We start from the raw sequence: 24,215 nt of genomic DNA on the forward strand, positions 1-24,215 counted from the left end.
GTGAGAGGAGGGGGTGGGGGAAGCAGAAAACACGCCCCCGCCCTATAGGTCTAAATCACACCCATCTTTTATAGCATTTCACAGCAGTATATCATTGTCTCCTAGAGGACAACTGTTTCACAGGTACTTATACATGGTCCACTGGTCCTATTATTCTTACGAATATAATCTTTTATAAAATACTCCATTGACAGCGCCCATCTTGCTCCTCAGCCATGTGGGATGCTGGAGGGAAGTCTGATAATCTGAGAAGAAGTGTAGTGGCCCGTGAGGAAACACTGACATCCTCCTGCTACGGCTACTCCAACTTCAATCCTCAACATCGCTTTGACACGACTGGAGATGAGCTTTTCTGTATAATAGATGAGTATGGCGGTTGGAGTATCTAGTAGAGTGATAAATCCGAACAAGTAATCACGGTATGTCACAAACTTCCCTCCGATTTGCCAGATCGATCCAAAGCAGAACTGCACCCATGAGCTATTGTTACTCTGAACACAGTACGGGAGAGCGAAACAAGGGCTGAAGAGCCAACTGGCGAGCGACAAGCTAGGCCAAAGAGAGGACACGAAGAGTGCCTTCCCCATATCTTGTAACCCTTCAGATCTATTGGGTTTGCACATTACAGCGCATCTAGTAATTACTGATGATATTCTGGCATTAATCATCAGAATGTTTATCCATTGTATGTACACAAATTCGTCTGCGTGGTGTCTATCTCAGCGTGTAGGTTCCACTGAAAATCAATGGAAGGATGCAATTACACTAGCTAAGCCTTTGATGTGGTTAAGTGTCTATTAGTTCCTACCTATACCATTACAGCAGTAAAAGCCAAACTAAAAGGGGTTTCTCTCCCTTTGGTTCAGACAGAAAAAGTCTCGCGGATTCGATAACTAGTTTCAGGTTTGGTAATTAATTTCGAGGCATTTTTTACACAAATCCAGAAAACACTGAGTGCCCCTCTCTGTGGCAATAACATGCAAGAAAAACATATTAATCCTTTCCATTCTGCATTTAGATTACATTTATAACTCATGATACCGCTTATTGTCACGGGCTCATATCTTTCCTTGAACCTACTCTGTAGGAAAATTTTTTTGCACAGTAGATCTTCTTGATGTGTCTCCATTCTCTTCTCCTCTTATCCTTTTCCTTTTTTTTAACTGTCAAGTTATGGGTTAGATTTCCTGATCTCCTCTCTTCGTTTGCTTCACAGACACAAATTGGATTTCCTATACAGACTGGTGGAAGCAAGTAGACCGAGTGATTGATACCGTGGAGCATCCAGTGGAAGTAATGTCGCAGGTTCCTCACCCCTGTCCATTCTAAAGTTATTCGCTTGGCTTCAGCGTTATTCCATCAGAGCACTCCTCTGGTAGATGGGAGGTACCAAGGGATGGTTAAGGATACCTCCGAAGCAAAAATCAAAACCAGGGTGTTTATATTTCACTCCAACAGTTCAAAAATATAGAGCTCTAGCTCTGCAGGAATGGTCTTGCCCATTACCCTATCTACTCATCAAAACACATTCGCCCAGGGGTTCGCCCTTACCCCGGGTCCATCCCAGGCCTTCCAAGCGCACTCTTGTATCGGAAACCGATTCTGCTGCAGCGGGTGCAGCTCCTAGAGGTTTTATACTATGCACAAGAGAATGGGGGTCTAAAATAGCTAGTATGTTCTTTCACTGTAAGGTTAAACCACCAAAAAGGGAACAAACACTTGACAGAGGACAATCAGAAACCTTTTTCAAACTCAGCGAGGGAGTTCATGTCGCCTACCTTCCCCCCGTCCCCTGTGTTCCTTTGCTAGATCCTTACCCCGCACGGTGTCTTGACCATTCTTGTTCTGAATCGTATGTGTTTCGTTATCAAATGAGATCGATCTTGCTCTTCGTGGCTATCGAAGGATTTCTACACAGTCTTCGCGGATGATATTCAGTTCAACCAAGGTTTGTGAAGTACAGTTAAGTAGCTGAAAAACAATAGCTTATATGTTTTTATGTCGTATTATGAATGTGTCAGTGGCTGGATTGTTTAATTCAGTTTGATTTTCTTTGATTTGTGAATAGGCTGTTCTATTCATATTTATATTTAACAATTTACCCCTGTATATTGTATATCTTAACAAGAAGAACCTATTCTCTGATATGCTTTCTTCTCTTTATATAAGCTTTCTTTTAAACCTGTGGTGATTTTCTTTTCTTAGTGAGGCTTACTGGGATAGAAATCCTTGCCAGGGGATTTTTAAACGACTCTACTTCGGGGAAAGACTGGAAGGGAGAAAAAAAAGTTAAGGGTTTAAAGTAAAATTTTGCCCTCTCTGTTTTAAAACCGGGAAGACTTTAGTAAATCAAGGGTTTTAATACAGTAAATCTCTCAGGATAACCACAGTGGACGGGAACAACATAACCTGAGAAGAGAGTAAAAGTAAATAATAACAAGTAAAAATATAAAAGAAAGGAGAAATAAAGAGAAAACAGGGAGGGGTTTTCCACTTTGGTAAGACTCAGGCTCTGAAGTTGTTGTCCCCCAGGAGGTTTTTTGGGAAGACCGCCAGATTCGCGTTGGCGCCAACACCTGGAATTTTGGTTGAATTGCAGCACTCGTATCAAGACAATCTGTAAATTAAGCTTGAGGGTTTTTTTATTCAATTGGGCAGGGGCCCCCACCCCAAACACTTGGACCTGAAACATCTCTCCCTCTTTCTCTCTCCTTTTGAGTTTAGCCTGAGAATTGAAGACGGAAAAGCAGAGGTCATCGTAGTTTTAGTTCAACGATCACCTTCAGAGATCCGAGACAATAGTCCCAAAGTGTGGGTGCCTGCATGAACCTCCAAGCTTAATTACCAGCCTGGATCTGATAGTGCGCCCAACCAAAAATTCCAGTGTTTGGCTCACTCTGGTCTCCCAAACCTTCCCTGGGGGACCCAAGTCTCAGATGCCCTGAGTCTTACACAAAGGGAAATACCCCCCTCCCCTTTTCTCTTTACTTCCTCCTCAGGCTTCCCCTTCTGGGGTTATCCTGGAAGATTACTGTACTTAAACTCCTTGAATTACAAACAAGAGGGCAATTTACCTTCCCCCTCCTTCTTCTCTCCTCCCAGTCTTTCCCTGAGAGAGACCGTAATCCTGGCACAGGGATTTCTATCCCCTAGGCCTCACTTGGAAAAAAAATCCAACAGGTTTTAAAAAGAAAAGCTTTATAAAAAAGAAAGAAAAGACCAAAAAATGGTCTCTGTATCAAGATAACATTACAGGTCAATTGCTTAAAATAAAAAATATGAATAAACAGCCTATTCAAAAAAATACAATTTAAACATCCCAGCAACTACACACATGTAAATACAAAAAAAACATAAAGCCTATTGTTTTCCACCTTTGTACTCACAACTTGGAAACTGAAGATTAGAAGCTTGAGATAGAAAAATCCCTCTCATAGCCGAGAGACCGACAAAAGACACACACAAAGGGACACTGGTGGCAGCACTATCAGATCCAAGCTGGTAATTAAGCTTGGAGGTTTCATGCAGGCACCCACACTTTGGACTCTAAGGTTCAGAATTAGGAATTATGCCGTATAGCTAATACTGGCCCATGTCTCCAGCCAGTTGATGCTAGATATAGGCAAGAACCAAACAACATAGAATTTGGGGGTAAGTCTGATCCATCTTAATAGCTCAGCACTCTCTCTCTCTCTAATGGGCCTGAACCAGAATCCTAGATCCAAACCTCCACAGACTCTGCTCTGGATCCACACCCAAAGCTTGTGACTCAGGCTCATCTCAACTGTTAACAAATCAGAATGGAGACACTGGGCTAGACTGTGCCAGGCCCCAGCATGGATGCAAGGAGAGGCCTGAGAAGCTTCCACACACTGTCCCTACGCTCCCTGAACACAGAGACTGCTTCTGCCATGTGCCCCAATAAGCTGCGGTCTCCCCGTAGGGCCAAAGGAGGACAGGAAGGGAGGAGGCAGAGCCACACCCCACCCAACAAAAGGTTCATGGAACTACCCAGCTACACAGTGGAGCATATGCTGCACCCTGGAAGGCACATTCACTTCCACATTCAGTTAGGGCTCTGCCTTGTAACACAATTGTTCCTTTTGCTTTTCACACAAGGCGCCTCGAACATATATTAGATGATTGCTTAGGCTCCAGTTGAATGGGAGCTTTGCAGGCACTGTGCACATCCCAGGGCAGAATTCAATGCTTATTAAGCGATGGAACCACTATTTCTTAAGTGAAGATTCATAACTTATGCCCTGGTCATGCCCCCATGATCTACGTGCAGACCACACCACTCTCAGGAAACAGTACCTATTGGGTTCCAGGAAGTGGGCAGGCGGAAGCCGTCCACTGCTAAAGGATCCCCCTCTCAGTCTAAGGGGAGGATCTACAGGACCTCAGAACCCCACTGATTCCGGGGGACAACTAATAAAAGAACAGGGACAGGAGTGCGGTCAGACTCAGGAAACAGTAGGGAGCTAGTAACCTCTGCATCAGTGACAGGCATGACTTGTATCACACAATGTCAAGATTTCATGGAGACCAGAACTTTCCCAAAGATTCTGTTTATGTGGTTATATACACTAAATAATATACACATCCCATCTAAAATACATGTGGAAAGTTTCCTAGCAATCTTGTTTATCTGGAAACGATTGCTACCATCTAACATATTTAGATGTAAAGATGTGGGGAGAAAGATTGTTCATGGATGCAACTCATAACTGAAGTTAATGGGACTAAACTGGTGCATCAGGGCTTAAAAGGTTGTCTCATGCTGGAGAATCAAAACAATTGTCACATACTCCTAAAGCAAATACCCTTAAAAGGTTTACCGTTCTCTACCTTGTGAGAAGTGTCATCAACATCAGTGAGGCCCTCATTTAAAGTGCATAGCAGTTAATCACAGATTCTCACAACAGGAGTTCTAGTTTAAGTAGTTTTCGGTGTGAGTAATGGGTACAGAATCATACCTTTAATGAGTAACATGAACACTTTAACACCAAATGTTTAAAAGGACACACACACTTTTGCATAAGCACAATGCTCAATGCACACACACACAAATCAGAGATTTGTGCAAGCATAGGCCTAGGCAGTGTAAATCACTGATTACAAGTGTGCATTAGGCAATGTACTTGCGGATATTTGGAATGTGCTAAAGTGTTCATATTTTTGTGCCTGTGTGCGCATGCATGCACACACACACACACACATTTGGGCCTTACTTATTACTTTGACAATGGGCTTTGCCAAGCTGTCAAACCTGAAAAGCTAATTTAATCCAGTACCAAACTCCTCTGTGAGAAAAAATGCACAGCAACTGTCAGAATGACACAGTAAAACATATTCTAGATCGAGGTATATTGTTAAACAAAAGCCCTAAATTCAAAATCGCTGCCACAATGTATGCACCAGAATGCTGACAAATGAAAATCATCTTTAGACATTACCTGATCATTGTCCATTTCCTGTACAAAAAATGCCTCTCCATTGTCCCCTAGTTTCATGTGCAAATCTACAGGTTCACCATTAATTTCTATGTCAACCTTGGGGGAGAAAAAAAACAACAATAAAAATAAAGCAATCTTAGGAACAGAGGAACTGCCATATCAATTCCTTCTATTGCTCTATCCTGTCCCTGACATTGGTCAAATGCTTCAGAGGAAGGTGAAAGAAACCTATAGTAGATAATTATGGAGAAAGCTGCCTATTGGGGCAGTATCTTGCTAATCTCTGTTAGTTAATGACAGGTTTCAGAGTGGTAGCCGTGTTAGTCTGTATCAGCAAAAATAACGAGGAGTCCTCGTGGTGCCACAAGGACTCCTCATTGTTTTGGTTAATTACTGGTTGGCTTGCACCGTGAATCATGAAAGTTTTTATCCCATATAAAAAAATTCTTTGTTTTATCTAATGTAACCGTAGATGTTTGTACCTATTGGGTTCCGGGAACTGGGCGGGCATTGCTAACGGATTCCCCCCCCTCCCAGCCTCAGGGGAGGATCTACAGGACCTCAGAACCCAACTGATTCTGGGGGACAACTAATAAAAGAACAGGGACAGGAGTGAGGTCAAAGGGTCATAAGAAGGGAGCCTGACGGGGACACCGAGCAGAGAACCCCGGACAGCACCCACTGCTCCTCGAAGGCGTCAAGGGAGCCAGTGGACGCTGCCCAGAGGAACTCTGCCAGGATACGTGAACGGAGCATGGATCGGAAACAAGCCCCACAGTCACCGGAGTCTCCATCAGCCAACCTCCTCTCCCTGGTTGTATAGATGGCCATTTCAGCCAGGGCGAGGAGGAGGTTGATCAGAAGATCCCACGACTTCGTGGGGCTACAGATAGGGAGCGTGTAGAGAAGGAGGTGAGGGGAAAAGTGCAGCCAGAAACACAACAGGAGATTGGTGAGGAGCCTGTATAGGGGCTGTAACCTGGCGCACTTCAAGTAAACGTGCGCCAGGGTCTCCCTCATGCCGCAGAAGGGGCAGGTGTCTGGGACAGGGGTAAACTGCGCCAAATACAAGCCCGTGCTCATGGCCCCATGAAGGAGCCGAGTGGGGGGAGGATGTATCTATTGGGTTCCTGGGAAGTGGGCGGGCGAAGCCCGCTCACTGCTAAAGGATCGCCCTCCCGCCTAAGGGGAGGACCCACAGGACCACAGAAGCCCACTGACTATGGGGGACAACTAATAAAAGAACAGGGACGGGAGTGTGGTCAGAGGGTCATAAGAAGGGAGCCCGATGGGGACACCGAGCAGAGAACCCCGGACAGCGCCCACTGCTCCTCGAAGGCGTCAAGGGAGCCAGTGGACGCTGCCCAGAGGAACTTTGCCCGGATACGTGAACGGACCATGGACCGGAAACAAGCCCCACAGTCACCGGAGTCTCCATCGGCCAACCTCCTCTCCCTGGTCGTGTAGATGGCTTGTTTAGCCAGGGCGAGGAGGAGGTTGACCAGGACGTCCCGGGACTTCGTGGAGCCACGGACACGAAGTGCATAGAGAAGGAGGTGAGGGGAAAAGTGCAGCCAAAAATGCAACAGGAGATTGGTGAGGAGCCTGTATAGGGGCTGCAACCTGGCGCACTCCAAGTAAACGTGCGCCAGGGTCTCCCTCACGCTGCAGAAGGGGCAGGTGTCTGGGACAGGGGTAAACCGCGCCAAATACAAGCCCGTGCTCACGGCCCCATGAAGGAGCCGAGTGGGGGGAGGATGTAGCAGGGCAGTTACCCTGCTCCTGTGAAAGGCTGGGCTCATTGGGGAAGCAGCCACAGCTGGGACCATGCCCCAATTAGGGCATAGCTGGCCCTGTAAAAGGGGTGAGCCAGAGACTGAGTCAGTTTCTTTCCAGCTTTGGAGGGAGAAGGACCTGGTTGCCTGGAAGCTCAGGGTACAGGGGAAAGGCAAGGGGAAGCTGGGGAGCTCCAGCCTGCCAAATCCCCAGGCTGCGAGCCTGGTTAAAGGCCAAAACAGGTACTGGGGGCTGCAGAGAGGCAGACCAGGGATAGGCAAAGGCAGCAGGTCCTACCCCTTGCCAATGATGAGTGGCGTTTACAGACTGCAGTTTGCCCCAGTGAGAAGGGGGCTAGATGATGACTCACAGTAGTCACTGAGGCAAGGTGTGTGTAGAGGCTTGGGGGTTCCCCTGGGAGGGGAGACTCAGAGCATGGAGGTACTGCTAGGGCAGAACCCTGAGGTAAAAAGGTACCGGGGACTCGGAGGACACAGGAGCCCTAAGGCAGGTGAGACATTGGCCTGCAGAGGGCGCTCTGGGATGGACAACAGCTAATTCCCAGGACGACCAGCAGGCAGCACCGGTGAGTCTTTGCTTTGCTACAATGTTGCATTAGCCACATAAATTTCTAATCTATTTTCAATCCTACTAAGCTCTTGACTTCAGTGATACTTTTGATCAAAAAGTATCACATTTTCACTCAATGTACAATTTATCTGTATTTCCTTTTATCAGTTGTAAATGTATTGCCTTTCAAGTTCATTAAATGCCCCGTCTTGGCACTATCATAAAGGAGACCCAGGAAAACCTGATTTGCCATCTCCACACCATTCATTGTTGTTGTTTAACAACTGTCATAGCCCCAATCTTTTCAATCTCTCCTCCATGCCGGAAGTATCTCTATGCCTCTAATAATTTCAGTCACCCATTCTATTAAATCATTTTTGAGATTAGGGTGACCACAACTGAACACAGTATTTCGGGCCAGGGCATCCAACTGATGTATATATTGACATTATCCAGTATTATTTTCTACCCATTCTTTATACACACTTTTCCTTTTTGACTTAGAAGTAGTGAGCAACAGTTTTCACTCAGCTACCCACAATGATACTCAGATCTGTTTCCTGAGCGATTACGCACATTTTAGGTTCTAAATTAACTGTAAGTAGTATAAATTATCATGCATTTGTCACCAGTGGCTTTCATTTGACATGAGGCTGCCAGTTCTCCTAGCTTTGTTAGGTTCCTCTGAAGTCTCTCAGAGCCTTCTCTAGCTTTGAATAACCTAAATAATTTTGCCATCTGCAAATTTTACCACCTCACCGTTCACACCTTTTTTCCAGGTCATTAGCAAACATGATGAACAACAAGGTCCTAATGAAGAACCATGAGAATTTAATGTCAACCTAGGTCTTTACTGTCAACCTTTTGCCATATTGAAAAGGAATTTTGCAACAATTATGGGAAGTATTTCATCATGAACATGTACAGAAACCACAGCAAAATGTTTAAGTTTAGCTATAATGAGAGGAATCTTGAGGTGTACGTTAATTAAAATATTTGTCAATATGCCAACACAATCCTATAAATATTATCAAGTTAAATAACATGAGCCATAGTTATAGCTTGTGAAATTCCAAGTAAAAGTCTAACTGTAGACATGGAAACTGTATTTTCAATCAATACATTTGCCTACCTGTAGTTTGGTTTGTAGTTATTATGATCAACTATCTATACATTGTGCATTAAAATAATGATAGTATTATCAACCATTTTAACTGAACCTTGAAAATACAATTTAGGCTCTTTATAAAGACCCTCTAATGAAAGCTTTGACTGCTACATTGTTAACATATTCTGTATCTACATGCAACGAGTTCACACATCAAGAAAACAAGAGAAGTAACAAGACTTCTTTTTTCTTACCACTTTCTCTCTAGAACGCAAAACCCCCATTTTCCCAAAGCGCACATGGAAAGGGGAACACTGAAGACTTCCATCTGGCTGACGTACAACAATTATATCAATACATCCAGATAGCGTGGCAGGATTTAATCCCTTGTAGAGCTCCTTCACAGTAAAAAATACTTGGCCTGCTAACTGCCCAACGTAATTCATGGTTTGTGCCTGAAAAGAAGCATACAGAAGATACATGTAGTCAAAAAAATCTGATACTGTCAAGACTCCTGAACAATCCAGAAACATTTAGATTCCAGCAATGGATTATTTTCATGTTAGAAAAGAAATGATTTCACACAGAATGGGAATACCTACTCTAATTTATTTACAGTAGCTGTACTTTTGAACAGATACTAGAAGCAAAATAAAGTGCAGCTCATAACTCAAAGAGTGATAATTACACCTCTACCTCAGTATAACGCGACCTGATATAACACGAATTCAGATATAACGCAACAAAGCAGTGCTCGGGGGCGGGGCTGCACACTCTGGTGGATCAAAGCAAGTTCGATATAACATGGTTTCACCTATAACACAGTAAGATTTTTTGGCTCCCAAGGATAGCGTTATATCGAGGTAAAGGCGTACTTCCAAAACTCCAGAGAGCAGCTGTATTCTAAACCACAGTCAGACTTTCAGATGCTGCAACTCCCAAATATTGCTCCAACTGTATCTAAATTGACAAACTTTTTTGTTTCATATCCCTCCTCAACTACATCACTTTCTTTTGTTTTCAATATTGAGTATGCGTGGCCTGTGTAGTTGGATTGGGCAAGTGGGTTGCCCCTCCACTGGTCCAATTCTCCCACCACCACTTAAGTCAATTGCAAATCTCCCACTCCAGTACAAAAGGAAAGAGAGAACCTTCATAAGACTTTTCCTGTCAAAAAAAAATACATGATCACTCACTAATTGGAAGTTTTTCTAAAAGATCTGCTCTAGCAATTATTTTGCGGGACATTCTTTGCCCTGCATTATACAGGAGGTCAGATTAGAGGATCAGACTTGACTTTGAAATCTGAATTAAATGTAATATCATAATGAAAGGGGGGCCCAGCCTGTTATGCACCCACTTTAAGGTATTTTCATCTAAACAGTATTTCCCTAGTTTGCTTATGAGAGCATCATGTGGGACTGTTTCAAAAGCCTTACGTTCCAGGTATCGAAGTTAGGTGGACTGGTCTACAATTTCTGGGTCCTCCTCTTTGAAGATAGTACTGTTCATGCTCTTCCCTAGTCCTCTGGGACCTCGCTTGCTCTCCAACCATTCTTGAAGATAATCGCTAATGATTTAGGGAATGCTTCAGCTAGTTCCTTGAGTACTGTAGGGTGAATTTCATCTGGCCCTCCTGACTTAATACATCTAACTTATCTAAACATTATTTAACCTATTTTTCCCTATTCTGGCCCAAGAATCTTCCCCCTTGTTGTTAATATTAATTGTCTTAAGCATTTGGTCACAATTAACCTTTCTAGTGAAGACTGAAGCAAAAAAGGCACTTAACATCTCAGCCTCCTCTGCATCATCTGTTATTTGCTCTCCTTCCCCATTAAATAATAGACCTGCACTTTCCTTCCTCTTACATCTAATATATTTATAGAACCTCTTTTTATTGTCCCCTTTGCTAGGTGAAACATATTTTGTGCCTTTGCCTTTCTAATTGTGTCCCTTCCTACTTGTGCTATTTTTTAATACTCATTCTTAGCAATCTGTCTGTGTTTCTACTTTTTGTAGGATTCCTTTTTGATTTTCAGGTCATCAGAAAGCTCCTCACGCAGCACGTTGAGATTTTTCAAAGGATTATAACTTGATCAAATTTGGGTGGCTTTCACAGGGACAGCAAAAGGCAAATCCCTAACAAAAAGGACACCACCCTGCCACATTTCAAGTCCCTATTCCAAAGAATGGAGGTACTACAGCTTTTCAAAGGAGAAGTTGTCAGCATTTTTTAACTGACAACTTTAACTGGCCAAAACAGTGTATTTTTCACTAACTTCATTCTTGGAAACGGCTGAAGTGACTCATCTGAAATTTTCCATGAAATTTCAGCCTGAGGCTAATTTCCAGCAAAAAAAAGCTTCTCTCAAACGGTTAAAGTCTGGCAAAGTTATAAGCAACTCAAAACAGACTCTTATAATGGGAAGTTTTGGGAACTTAAGCATTACATTAGTGTAATTAATACATTAGAATAATTAATGATATATGGATGTTTGTAATTAAGTAATGTATCCATGGTGTGAACATTTTCAGAGAGGAGCACAAACCCACATGGTGTGCCAATGGATGCTGGAATGATCACTGTCTCAAAGAGGTATACAGTCATATGCAGGGAACTCATATGACATCAGCTGTCTCAAAGAGGTATACAGTCATATGCAGGGAGCTCATTAATCTTTATGAATATGAAATGTCTCCTGTTTGTTATTTATTCTGCTAAATTCAGGTAACATTGTATTTAGAAAATATGTTCCTGATTATTTCTTGTTAAAATTAGTTATTCACTAACTGGCACATAGGAGTAAAACCGTCTACTATCAAGAAAGGGAGCCAACCACTTTCCCTCTATGGGCTCTTTGATTACACATGCATCTGGGTGAATGCACATTTAAGAGGCAGCAGCAGTATCCTAGTGCACCTAGCGCTCTGGGCACAGACTGCTGCTTTGGAAATATTACCATTGCTTCTACTTGGTGATTTTTTTTAAACAAAGATCTAGTAAGAAACAGATTTTATTTTCAGCTCAAACAAATTTAAATATTGTTCCACTTGGGCCCAGCCCATCATGTCCCTGATTCACCCCAGTCTATGCCTGATCCTGTCATAGGACCTGGCAGAGTCCTGCAACAACAGAATGTCTAGTAGGTGAGTGGTTGCAAAGAAGCCACAAACTCTCCTCACGTGAGAGGGAACTTGGGAGGCCAGCATAGTCCCAATGATGCCAGCCAGGGAAGAGGATGGGAGATGTGCTGATTCAGTGCATCCCCTCAGCAACTGTCATAAACAGATAGTTAAGGGTTAATGTCTCTTTCACCTGTAAAGGGTTAACAAGCTCAGTGAACCTGGCTGACACCTGACCAAAGGACCAATCGGGGGACAAGATACTTTCAAATCTTGGTGGAGGGAAGTCTTTATTTGTGCTTTTTGGGTTGTTCTTTGTTCTCTCTTGGAGTTAAGAGGGGCCAGACATGCAACCAGATTTCTCCAATCTTTCTGAAACAGTCTCTCATGTTCAAAAATAGTAAGTACTAGATAGAAGGTAGATTAGTCTTTATGTTTGTTTTCTTTATTTGCAAATGTGTATTTTGCTGGAAAGATATTTTACCTCTGTTTGCTGTAACTTGTATCTTAAGCTAGGGGGGAGGGAGTCCCTCTAGTCTATGTAAAGCTGAAGACCCTGTAAACATTTTCCATCTTGGTTTTACAGAGACAGAAAAAAGTAAAAAAAAAACTCTCTTTAATTAAAAGCTTTCTTTTTTTAAGAACCTAATTGATTTTTTCCTTGTGTAAAACTCAAGGAGATTGGGTCTGAACTCACCAGGGAGTGGTGGGGGAAGAGAAGGGGAGGGAAAGATTAATTCCTCTCTGTTTTAGGATCCAGACTCCTTGGATCCATGTATCTCTCAGGGAAAGGAGGGGAAATGGTTTATTTCCCTTTAAGACCCAAGGGGTTTGGGTCTTGGGTCCCCCAGGGAAGATTTTGGGGAGACAGGGAGTGTACCAGATACTGGAATTTCTGGTTGGTGGCAATGCTATCAGATCTAAGCTAGGAATTAAGCTTAGAAGGGTACATGCAAGTCCCCACTTTCTGGATGCTAAAGTTCAAAGTGGGAATAAGATCTTGACAGCAACTTACTCCAGTGGGGCTCCTAAGCAGCCATGAGAGGATTTTAAATTTACCCTCACCCAGCAGAAATCACAGCAATATTGCCTGTCCTCAGAATGAAGTAGAGTGACCAGATGTCCTGATCTTATAGGGACAGTTCTGATTTTTCGGTCTTTTTCTTATATAGGCTCCTATTACCCCCCCCCAGGCCCCGTCCCAATTTTTCACACTTGCTGTCTGGTCGCCCTAGAATGAAGCCCTCTGAGAGTCCAGAAAGTCAAGGTGCACTTTGCACCACTCTGCTCCAGCTCAGATGACTTTAGCCCCTCAATAATGCCCTTGCCTCTAGTGCTTTGTTCATTTGTTCAATGTCCAACATTGCCTGACTATAAAGAAATCCTATTCCATCTTTGTGTATTTTCATACATCCTCATTCATTTCCAAAATGAAGTCCAGGCAAACTGGATCAAGTACTTTTTAAACTTCTGGCCACCAGACAGAGCTGATGAAAACTAAGGAAAACTTTTGAGATTGCTTCAAACTTCTGAAAAATGCTTTAGTGGTTGTACTTTCAGGGCATGAAAGGCTATTTACAGCATGAAGTAATTCAGAATTCTGACTGAGATTCCCAACCACGTTTAATTTTTAAAAAGAGCAACGCAACCAAAGCTTAAATTGTTCAGCACCTACAGAGGTCTGAGAGTTTATATTCTGGGTCCAGGGTCAGTTCCAGAGAATGTCAACATTCCAGGAAACATTTCTCAATTCCCAAGGAGGCTGCACATGGGCCTGGCAACGTGTTTTACTCCAGTTGCTCCAAGAAGTCTTTAACTCGCTATCCAGGAAGCAGTTCCAAGAATAAACAACTTCAGCTCAGGGGATATAACCTTTAGCATTCTCTACATGAAATAGTGGCCCTCTGACCTTCACGCGAACATAATGTAGAAAGACATAATCTTTGTATGGTAACAGAGGCCATACCATATGAAAATATTGTTGCTACTGGGAAAATGTAAAGCCATTCCGCTCTTAGCTCATTAAAAAAATCAAAAAGAAATTATGCCAACTATCTGCACTGCTCCTGTTAGAACTTCCCAGTTGGTACTGTTTTGTTCTTTGTACTGAACTGGAATGTACAGGCAGATCCATACCTTGGGACAACAACATGTAGCTACAATGAAAATAAAAGCACTTAGCCAACTTTGCCCACTACCTGATATCATTTTCAGCCTGAAGACACGTGAGCCTAATTCTGACAGCTGCTGAGCATCCTCAACTCACTTTGACTGTAAGACAAATTCAGCATTTTGCATTGCAAAACTGGGCTCCCAATGAAGACACTTTTTCTGGTAGATGAATAGGTCAAAAACAAATGGTTAGCTGTCATATTAAATATTTTACTAATCTACACCAGGCTGATCTACGTAAGCCACCACCACCTCCTCATTTAAATCTCTTCTAAAAGTTCACTCTCCCACATGCCCACAATAACTAAGTTCACTGTCTTACATCTTTATTCTCCATTTTATATATAAATATACCTACAAAATCAAAACCTTTAAAAGGCACCACAGTAACATCCACATACTTTTAACTGAGTTACCTTATAATCATGGTCCTTTACTCTTCTGGTCATCTCAATTCCCCACCTTACTGTTCTTCACCCTCACTCATTAGGTCACATCAAAATTTAGATTGTAAAGTCTTTTGAGCAGGACTTCTGTTCCTTTTGTAAGGGTGTCATAAACAGATGGCTAAGGGTTAATGTTTCTTTCACCTATAAAAGGTTAACAAAGGGAACCAAACACCTGACCAGAGGACCAATCAGGAAACCGGATTTTTCAAAGCTCAGGGAGGGAATGTTTGGGTCTGTGTCTCCGGTCTGTCTCTCAGCTATGAGAGGGATTTTTCTATCTTCAAGCTTCTAATCTTCAGTTTCCAAGTTGTGAGTACAAAGGTGGAAAAACAATAGGCTTTTATTGTTTTTTTGTATTTACATGTGTGTAGTTGCTGGGATGTTTAAATTGTATTTCTTTTTGAATAAGGCTGTTTATTCATATTTTTCTTTTAAGCAATTGACCCTGTATATTGTTGTCTTGATACAGAGACCATTTTTATGTCTTTTCTTTCTTTTTATATAAAGCTTTTCTTTTTAAAACCTGTTGGATTTTCTTTTCTAAGTGAGGCTCTAGGGGATAGAAATCCCTGTGCCAGGATTACGGTCTCTCTCAGGGGAAGACTGGGAGGGGGAAAAAGAAGGAGGGGGGAAGGTAAATTGCCCTCTCTGTTTTGTAATTCAAGGAGTTTAAGTACAGTAATCTTCCAGGATAACCCACGGAGGGGAAGCCTGGGGAGGAAGTAAAGAGAAGACAAGGGGAGGGGGGTTATTTCCCTTTGTGGTAAGACTCAGGGCATCTGAGTCTTGGGGTCCCCCAGGGAAGGTTTTGGGGAGACCAGAGTGAGCCAAACACTGGAAATTTTTGGCTGGTGGCAGCGCTATCAGATCCAAGCTGGTAATTAAGCTTGGAGGTTTCATGCAGGCACCCACACTTTGGACGCTAAGGTTCAGAATTAGGAATTATACTTATGACAAAGGGGGCCTAGCATACCTTTGGGTGCTATCAAATAATGGATGAGATTTTCAAAAGCACATAAATCACTTAGGAATATAAGTCCCATTATCTTTCAATAGGACTTGCGCTCCTAAGTCACTTGGTGCTCTCTGAAAATCCCATGCAATAACAACTTTGGTAACATTGTGCCACTCCCCAGGGGCACTCAGGGTTCCGAGGCTCTTATCACCACCTGCACTTAGCACAAAGTAGTTTTATTTATGATTGCTGTGGATCAGCTCCCTGAAACCAATAACCTCTGGCAGCACAAGCACAACCTTCCAGGCCTCCACAGAGCTCACTCTCTCTGTACAGGTAGTGATAGGCATACACCAAGTCCTTTGGGCATTCCCTGTAGTGTCCAGCCCCTTACCTACTGAACACTCATAGAATTACCAGTCGTGCTTGTAAGAGTCAACTCAGAACCAGTAATTTGCTTAACACCACAGCACTTAGCTACATTTATAGTAAACACAAGGATAAGCTTATTATCGAAAAACAGAGATTCAAGTGATAGTGAATAAGAATATTGGGAACAAATGGTTATATATAAAAATAAAATCATAATATGCTTTCTAGAGACTAAACTTCGCTAACAGGTTAACCTCCTCTCTAAAGAAGCTTATCTCACAAAGGTCTTTTCACTGTTTTCAGCTAACTCTAGTTGAGACCACTTTTTCACAAAGCAAGTCTGCTGTCCATTTACTTCCTATTTAAGGGATGCCCAGGCATCTCCCTTGTACCCCCAAATATACTCAAGCAAACCTTTTATATGCACCTCAAGATAAGGTTCTCTTCCCCTGTTGTGTTCCTCTTCCTGTTGGTTTATTTCCGAGATTCCTTTTTACAATTCTTCATTTGCATTCAGTTCAGATTGATGATAAGGGACTGATTGTGAATGAGACAACAGTCAATTTACACGTAAACAGATAGATGGCTAAACATCTCTTGTCTGACAGAAAACCTGTTTTCTGATGACTAATACCTTGAAACACACTTCAATAACATTTTCAGTATATATACACATAACTCCTTATATAGTATCTATACATACATTTCACAATAATATTGATGAACCAGAATATACAAAGCAGAATCAGGAGATTCCTGTAACCCTTCTGCACTTCCAGCTGCCGTTAACAAGTTCTTGGGTCAGAAATATGTTGCACTTAGAGCTGTCTGGCAGGCTGCTAGAAGATGATCTGCAGCATGGTAAAATGCAAGGCAAACCAAAAGCTCAATAAAAAACACATCTATAGAGATGTCTTTTTGGTATATCTGTACAGCACCTAGAACAGTGGAACCCTCACCCATGAATGGGGTCCCTAGACACTATAACAATACAAACAGCAAATAACAGTTAATAACAATGTATACTATCCCTTTAATAAGCAGGAACTTTTCACGAAACCAGTGCAATGCTGGAAGTGGCCAAAACCTGAGGACAGATCCTCAGCTGATTTAAATCATCTTAGTTCCATTAAAGTCACTGGAGTTGTGACAATTCCAGCTAAGGATCTGCCCACTGGTCTCAGCTGCAAGGATGTAAAACCAGGAAGAGTAACTGTTACATCCTAAAACCACATTTTGGTCCCTCCAGACTCCACAAGTTAGTCGTTATTCATACTAGTGTAACTGGATGGAGAGTTTTGCCCACAATGTATCATTTTAAAACTTGTAAAATGAGTTCTAATTTCCAGTATCCTACTATTATTGATTTCTTTTTTCCTGGGGTCTAAGAGTTCAATGCTGTTTGCATTATTAAACACTAGCTCCTTTTACAGTACTTTATGGCATTCTTCTAAGGCTTATTCTTTGCCAAGAAAAAAGCCTTATAAGATTGTACATTTTGGAAAGACTTATGCTAAAAGCATGCTGAAGGGAAGAATATACTTCAGATGAAAATTCTTTGAATGGCTATTTGCAAAATTAAGATTAATGCTACCTGTCTGAACATGAACCACAACAATAACTGATTTATTAGATTGAAGTATCTCATGAAAAGTCACTGCTGTAATTTTCAAAAATTGGATGTACCACTCTTTGTCATTGAAATACAAAACCTAAAACCTATTTTTGGGTGCTCAACTCATGGCACTTTGAAAAAGCCAACACTTTCTAACTATCAGGCTGTCTTTCAAGCATCAAGTAGAGGATCCAAAAACTAAGGCACCCAAAATCACAAGTCATTTTGAAAATCTTGTCCTTTATATTTGTTGAGCACCAGAGATGGATCCAACCCAAGTACCCAGTGGTGAACACGTACTGCTGAGCTGTAGAGCAGATTCAGCTCTGAGCTGAGACCTCAGAGCTCAGCTTAGCTCTAAGATAAAACCAAACGAGAAGCCTAGATCCAACCTTTCCTGCAGAAAGAAAGGATGGTCCAATAGTTAGGGCACCAGCCTAAGACTTGGGAGTTACAGATTTAAGACCTTTCTCTGCCACAGGCTTTCTACATGACCGTAGTCAAGTCATTTAGTCTCTCTGTGCCTTAATTTCCCATCTGGGTGATAGCACTTCCTCTTTCATGGGGGTTTTATGAGAATAAATACCGTGCACTGAAGATTGTGAAAATGTTCATATTACGGTGATAGGACCATAACTGTTAAGCATACAATCTTAGAAATGCCACAAAGTTCTTTTATAAGGAAAGAGAGGGATGAGAGCTCGAGAATGAAGTGGATGGTCACATGTATTTGAAGCTCCTCCCAAGTGTGTTAATTTTTAAACTCTTGATCATCAGGAGGCATATTGTTCCCTTTGCCCATAGTGGTGGAGGGGCAGAAAGGTGGTGTGGATCTGGATAGGGGCTATTCAATATGCTGGGTCACCTTCACACCCTCATTCCCCCTTTCTCTGACACAGGGTCTCTGTGGTGGCTCCACAGGAGTCAGGGTCCACAGTGCACAGCTAGATACAGATCTGCTCTCCACAGCATTGTTCCCACATACCCACCCCCAATAAACTGGGTCCTCATCAGATCAATCATGTTGACAGTGTCAGTATTAACTGACCTGCTTTCACCCTCTGTGATGTGAAAAACTCTTAGAGGCCTATTCTAGGGTGAGGAGAGCAGCAAACAACAGAGGAACCAGTGGTAAAAAAACTGTGGAAAGTTGGGGTAGGTTGAATATCAGTGCAGATACACAGGTTCCCCCAAGCAAACAGCTTTGGCCTCCATAGATGACAAGTGATATGCTCATTTGGGGATGGGACTGGAGTAAACTTCCTGGTATCACCACGAGGAAGAAGAGACAAAATTCTGCCGCCACTCACCCAAGTGAACAATAAAGAAGAAACTCCACCTGTCTGAAGTCATGGATCACTCACTCACCTATTCAGAAATAGCCTTATGTAGGCCATGATTATATGACCTGATAAGCTCCAAGTATGGTAAGCCTGGCATTTAAAAATTCATATCTCATTTCCAGCATGACAGATAGAAGAAGTTTGCTTTAGACTATTCTGTAAATAAGATTAAGCAAGAAAAGCAACAAGAAAAGGCTGTGATATTAAAAATATGGCTTAATTATATTATATTTTAATCACATACCTATTAGCCAAAGCCAGTACCAAAGGTCTCCCCAGCATGGACCAGTGGCAGCGGCCTAGAAGAAAAATCAGGCCCACCAGCTTCCAAGCTGCTGAAACATGCCCATACCACACCCACACGCTTCTGTTGTGTTTGTCTACCAGATGCCTAGTAACCTGCCTGCTCTTAATGTTTTAGGCCCTACCATTATTTTTAAAATATCAGAAATATTCTGCAGTTCAATCCTAGTAAATAAAGGTCCCTGTTCACTTCTGCATTTCCATGTTTGAAATGCAAGCGTAACCCACACACCTTCTGAGTGTGGTGTTCTGTCCCATCTAGTGGCACTGAGACCACTTTGCGAGAGACGAAGAGATTAATGAGTCTGCTCTACAGCCTTAGCTAACAGCCAGATGGCCTTTAGCTCATGCAGTAGAGGCTCATACGCTAAGTTTCCCAGGTTCAAGCCTGCCTGCCAACAACCAGGGTCTGTTGGTGTTACACAAGCACATACCAAACAAGAATGCTTTTGTTCAAATACTTGTATTTCTTTATCTTACACAAACTGTGGGTCAAGACCCAAAAGTGGACTGCAGCCCCATTTTAATGGGGTTGCCAACGCTGGTGTTGGCCAAGGGCCCCAACAAGTCTGAAGCCCAAGCACAAGCCCCACCGCCCTGGGGAGAAGCCCTTGGGCTTCATTCAGCTTTGGCCCTGCTGCCTCAGTGTACTCGGTCTCCAGTCCCTCCTCCTGGGCTCATGTATTAATTTTTGTTGTCAGAAAGGGGTCACGATGCAATGAAATTTGAGAACCACTGCAACAGGACACTGTAAAAATGCCCTTTAGCTTGTATGGAGTTGCCATCAATTTCAACATCTGTCATTCCAAAAGCACAGGAAGTCTTTCAGTTTGAAAATGTTGATGTTATATAAAAAATGCAGTACTGTGTTTAGATGTTTATAAAAGTTCTTTAACCCAAAAAAACAAGGTCAACCAGATTGGAGAGCAGTAGTTTGCTAGTGATGACTCCTCATGTGCAAAGGCAGGAAGGATGGTCAGTGGTTAACATGTTAACCTGGGAGTAGAGCGACCCAGGTTCAACTGCCTCCTTTACCACAGTGGCCTTAGGTACTTAGGAAACTGAGGCACAGAGACACTATCTGTAAAATGAGGATCAGTATGGATATTTCCCTTTCTCACAAAGCTATTGTGAGGAGAAATACAGTAAAGATCCTGTGCTCACATACTTTACCAATGGGGTCAAAATAAATGCAACCGATAGACACCAAAGTACAAATTGGCACATGAGATTTAGAAACTTTTAAAATAATTGGAGAAAACACAACAGGCTATATTCTGGTGCTGCCGAAGACTATTCTACTGAAGTCAAGGAGTTTTAGATAGGTAAGTCAAAGCAGAATGTGGTCCGGTGATCAGGAGCGGCGCCAGGGTTTTTGGCGCCCTAGGCAGAGATCCTTCCGCGCTCCCGGTCGGCGGCGGCAACTCTGCGGCGGGGGGGTCCTTCTGCGTTCTCGGTCTTCAGGGCACTTCAGCGGCGGGTCCCGGAGCGAGTGAAAGACCCGCCGCAGAACTGCAGCAGAAGACCCGGAGTGTGGAAGGACCCCCCGCCACCGAAAGCGGCAGCCCCTCCAAATCCTGGCACCCTAGGCAACCGCCTAGGTCACCTAAATGGAAGCGCTGGCCCTGCTGGTGATTCAAGAATAGCGGTATATTCAACTCTGAGATGGGACCTCTCTGTGACCTAGTGTCCCTTTCTTTCAGTTAAGTTGTATGGTTTATAATACTGCAAAGCGAGATTTGTCTATTAGCCTTTGATTTTATATTTTCTGGATTTCAAGAGTTTCAAATCAAACCCTTATTATATTTTGAGCTGTTCTGATCATTTTGTGTGTGTGCATATACACACACATACCTACACGGCATAAACATATGATGTATGAAAAAGAGCCTAGGATCAAATCCTGTTCATCTTCCTGACAACCCAATGTCACACTGAAGTGAATGGGGTACTCGCATGAGTCAAGAAAGCAGATATTGGCATGTAGTCCACATCCTGGGCTAATAACATGAAGATTTTAGTTTAAAACAAAGCTCTTAGAGAACTAGGAGCATCAGAAATCCATTAGTGTTCCATTGCTCTTATTTTTCGCAGCCTTACCCTTGAGATTGTCAAATAATGTTTTTTACTTGACTTTTTAAATTCATTCCAGGAATTTATGCCAGTTTTAAAACAAGCAGAAATTTCCATCTGACTTTATAATTGAAATGCTGACAACGACAAATCCTTATCTACAGCTACTTAAAAGTTGCTGATATATATTTTCTGCCATGGTAGTGAAAACAAGCAAACACGCAACAACAAAAAACAGAACAAACTGGAGGTTAACGGGTTTGTTGGTAGGCCAATGAGTTTACATAGGAAAGACAAAATCGACTCCAAAGCATAGTAGTTAAGATGTATCACATACCAGTGGTGAAAACATCATCTTGGTTATCTAAGTATTATTAGACAGGCTACTACATAGTAGTGAAGCATACTCTTGCCTTATAATAAAAATATAATTTGCACAAAATGTAGCATTTCTTCAACACAAATTCTTCTTACTGAAGCACAGTCTACATATGAGGATGTTTGTATAAAACCTTATATTAAAGTACATAATGAAAGTTTAAATCCCTCTTCTTAAAAGACAAAGAGGGTCTATCACTCAAAACAACTGCTAGTTGTTACAGAAAGAAAAAAAATTGAAGTTCAGTTTTACACATTAAATTCCATTATCCTCTACCAAGCTTTCGCTGTAACCTTAAATCTCTGCCTGGCCTGGTTATCCCTCTTTCCTTTTCCCCTCTCAGATAAAGCTGGGGTGTAGTCTAGTGATATTAATGTAGCATGTTTCTTCAGAAGATCTCAAAGGCAGGTAAATATATATGGGAAAACTGAAGCACAGAGGGGCGAAGTGACTTGCCCAAGGTCACACAGTTAGTCAGCAGCATAGTTGGGAACAGACTCCACATCTCCTAACTCCTAGCTTCCTACTCAGTTCACAGCTACCTATAGAGGCATAGGGTACACTTTGCCGAGAATAAACAACTAAAGAGAGAAACCCAGCTCTCTCCTTTCCTCTCATTTTTTTACTGAGACAGGCAGGGAAACTCAATTTCTCATCCCAGCCTTTTGGGGATCTGGTGGGGCACTTTCTAAAGCTAGCACTGATGGTTCCAGCAAGCCAATTTAAAATTAAATACCCAGATGAACCTGAAAACAGAATTTAGCTGGAGGAAAGTAAGCTATATCATTTATTCACCAAGATTATTATTTTCACTTAAATTGTTACTAAAACCAGACCCGGAATTAAGAGAAAAAGCTGGTGCTCCAAGCAGTTCAGACCTTCTAAAGCACGATCTAAATCCAAGCAGGTGAGAGAAGGGGCCCCCAAGGTCATGGCACCGATGCCAGAGGAGAATGAAAAGCCTACCTGGTGATGCCGGCTTGAAGCTCAGGATCTCAATGGGTACCGGTTACATACTCCAAAGCAGTTAAAAACCCAGCTCTTTCTTTCACATTGGCCCCCCTCCAAATCCTCCTTTTATTTTATAAACTCCCCAATTCCTCCTTTTATCATCAATTCTCTGCCTCTTCCCCCCAAAACAGAAAGCATCAACAGTTCCCAGGACCACAGGAAGGCAAAAACGCATCACACATATAACACCACCACCACCCCACACACACACCTCATTCTCCTCTAGGGCAAAGAACGAGGTAGGGAAGAATATCAAGCAGAAGCACTGTGTAAGCACCAAAGCTTGTCTCTTTCACCAACAGAAGTTAGTCCAATAACTGATATTATCCACCTCACCTTCTCTCTCTAAGAGGAAGCTCAGTTACTTACTGCCTTGTCCTGGGACTGGCCTTTGTGTGCAAACAGCTTGCTGCAGAGATGTCAATTGACATCACTAGCTGTCTGGTGCCCGCCCTAGAGGAGGGACCCACAGAATACAGACATGGATAGGTGGGGGGACGAAAGGGGAATCGGGAGCGCCTCAGAACAGCAGCCTACACTGCAGCAGATCTATCAAGTGTCAGTCGCCTGGGGCCTGATCCTGTGAGGTTCTGACTGTCCCCAACACCCACTGCTGTATGGAGTGCAGATGTAGTCCTATGGGTCCCAGGCTATTAGAGAGACAAGACACTGAGCTCTGTGTGGCTCAAAAGCTTGTCTCTCTGACTGACAGAAGTTGCTCCAACAAAAGATTCCCTCACTCACCTGGTCTCCCAAACACCCACTGACAGCAGCAGGAATTAAAGCAGCCCAGCATCTCATAGGAGGGACTCAGCATCCCACTGGATAAGGCATTTGGGGGCTGATCCAAAGCTCCCCGAAGTCAGTGACTCTTCTTATTGACTTAATGGGTTTTGGATCAGGCACTAGGTAAGGAAACTCTGCCTCCTTGAGGTTTTAATGTTCACTCATTTTTTGTAAATCTCATAATTCAGCGCAGACAGATCTTGGTGTGTGCGGTGCATTTCAAAGCTGCCTCCCCTGCTGGAAAAGTCCTACAGAATTGAATGGGATGGAGTCAATAGGGTTCATTAGAAATTGAACAGATGTCTACAGGCATTACTCTGAAATCCCATCCGTGGGATTATATCAGGGATGTCTTTGGCCAAGCATTTTATAATAAAAGTTACATTCTGTGCCAACCCCGGGGGTGGGGGGGAAGCAAATGCGGGACCTAATGTTATACGTTGGCCAAACATACAAGAGCTCAGGAGAGAAAAAGCCCAAATTACAATTCACCCTCAACTAACAGTCCTGGACGGACCAGCCGAAAAAAAAAAGCAGCCAGCAAGCAAACAGACCAGGACATTACTTAAATGGGGGGTGGATCAAGCTCTGTATCAGAAACCTGGGGGCACTTTACAGGGGTTTCTGAAAGGAGAGGCGTTCGCCTTTTGCAAATGCAGTAGCTCATCATATGGCGTTCCTGCCAAAGTGACCGGATTAAGGGCCCAATCCTGCTAGT

The 24,215-nt window shown here is 42.8% G+C and overlaps 1 protein-coding gene across 13 annotated transcripts in view; it reads right to left on the reverse strand.

Moving 5' to 3' along the window:
• LPIN1 (lipin 1) overlaps positions 1 to 23,543 on the reverse strand; it is a 69,403-nt gene extending 45,860 nt beyond the window's left edge. For 3 of the 13 annotated variants that reach the window (XM_032792322.1, XM_075063675.1, XM_075063672.1), the window contains exons 1-3: positions 23,456 to 23,543; positions 9,168 to 9,368; positions 5,460 to 5,555 (exon numbers count right to left, since the gene is read on the reverse strand). In XM_032792322.1, coding sequence (XP_032648213.1) covers positions 5,460 to 5,555; positions 9,168 to 9,368; positions 23,456 to 23,512 — 354 coding nt within the window. In that variant the 5' untranslated portion in view covers positions 23,513 to 23,543. Of the gene's footprint in view, positions 1 to 5,459; positions 5,556 to 9,167; positions 9,369 to 14,237; positions 14,371 to 16,401; positions 16,525 to 23,047; positions 23,170 to 23,455 lie in introns of those variants that run through there. The other 10 variants (XM_075063676.1, XM_032792316.2, XM_075063674.1 and 7 more) reach the window with 9 other exon arrangements.
• Between the last annotated feature and the right edge of the window lie 672 nt (positions 23,544 to 24,215).

This window comes from Chelonoidis abingdonii, chromosome 3, assembly GCF_003597395.2.
Source record: "Chelonoidis abingdonii isolate Lonesome George chromosome 3, CheloAbing_2.0, whole genome shotgun sequence".
Classification (NCBI taxonomy): domain Eukaryota; kingdom Metazoa; phylum Chordata; order Testudines; family Testudinidae; genus Chelonoidis; species Chelonoidis abingdonii.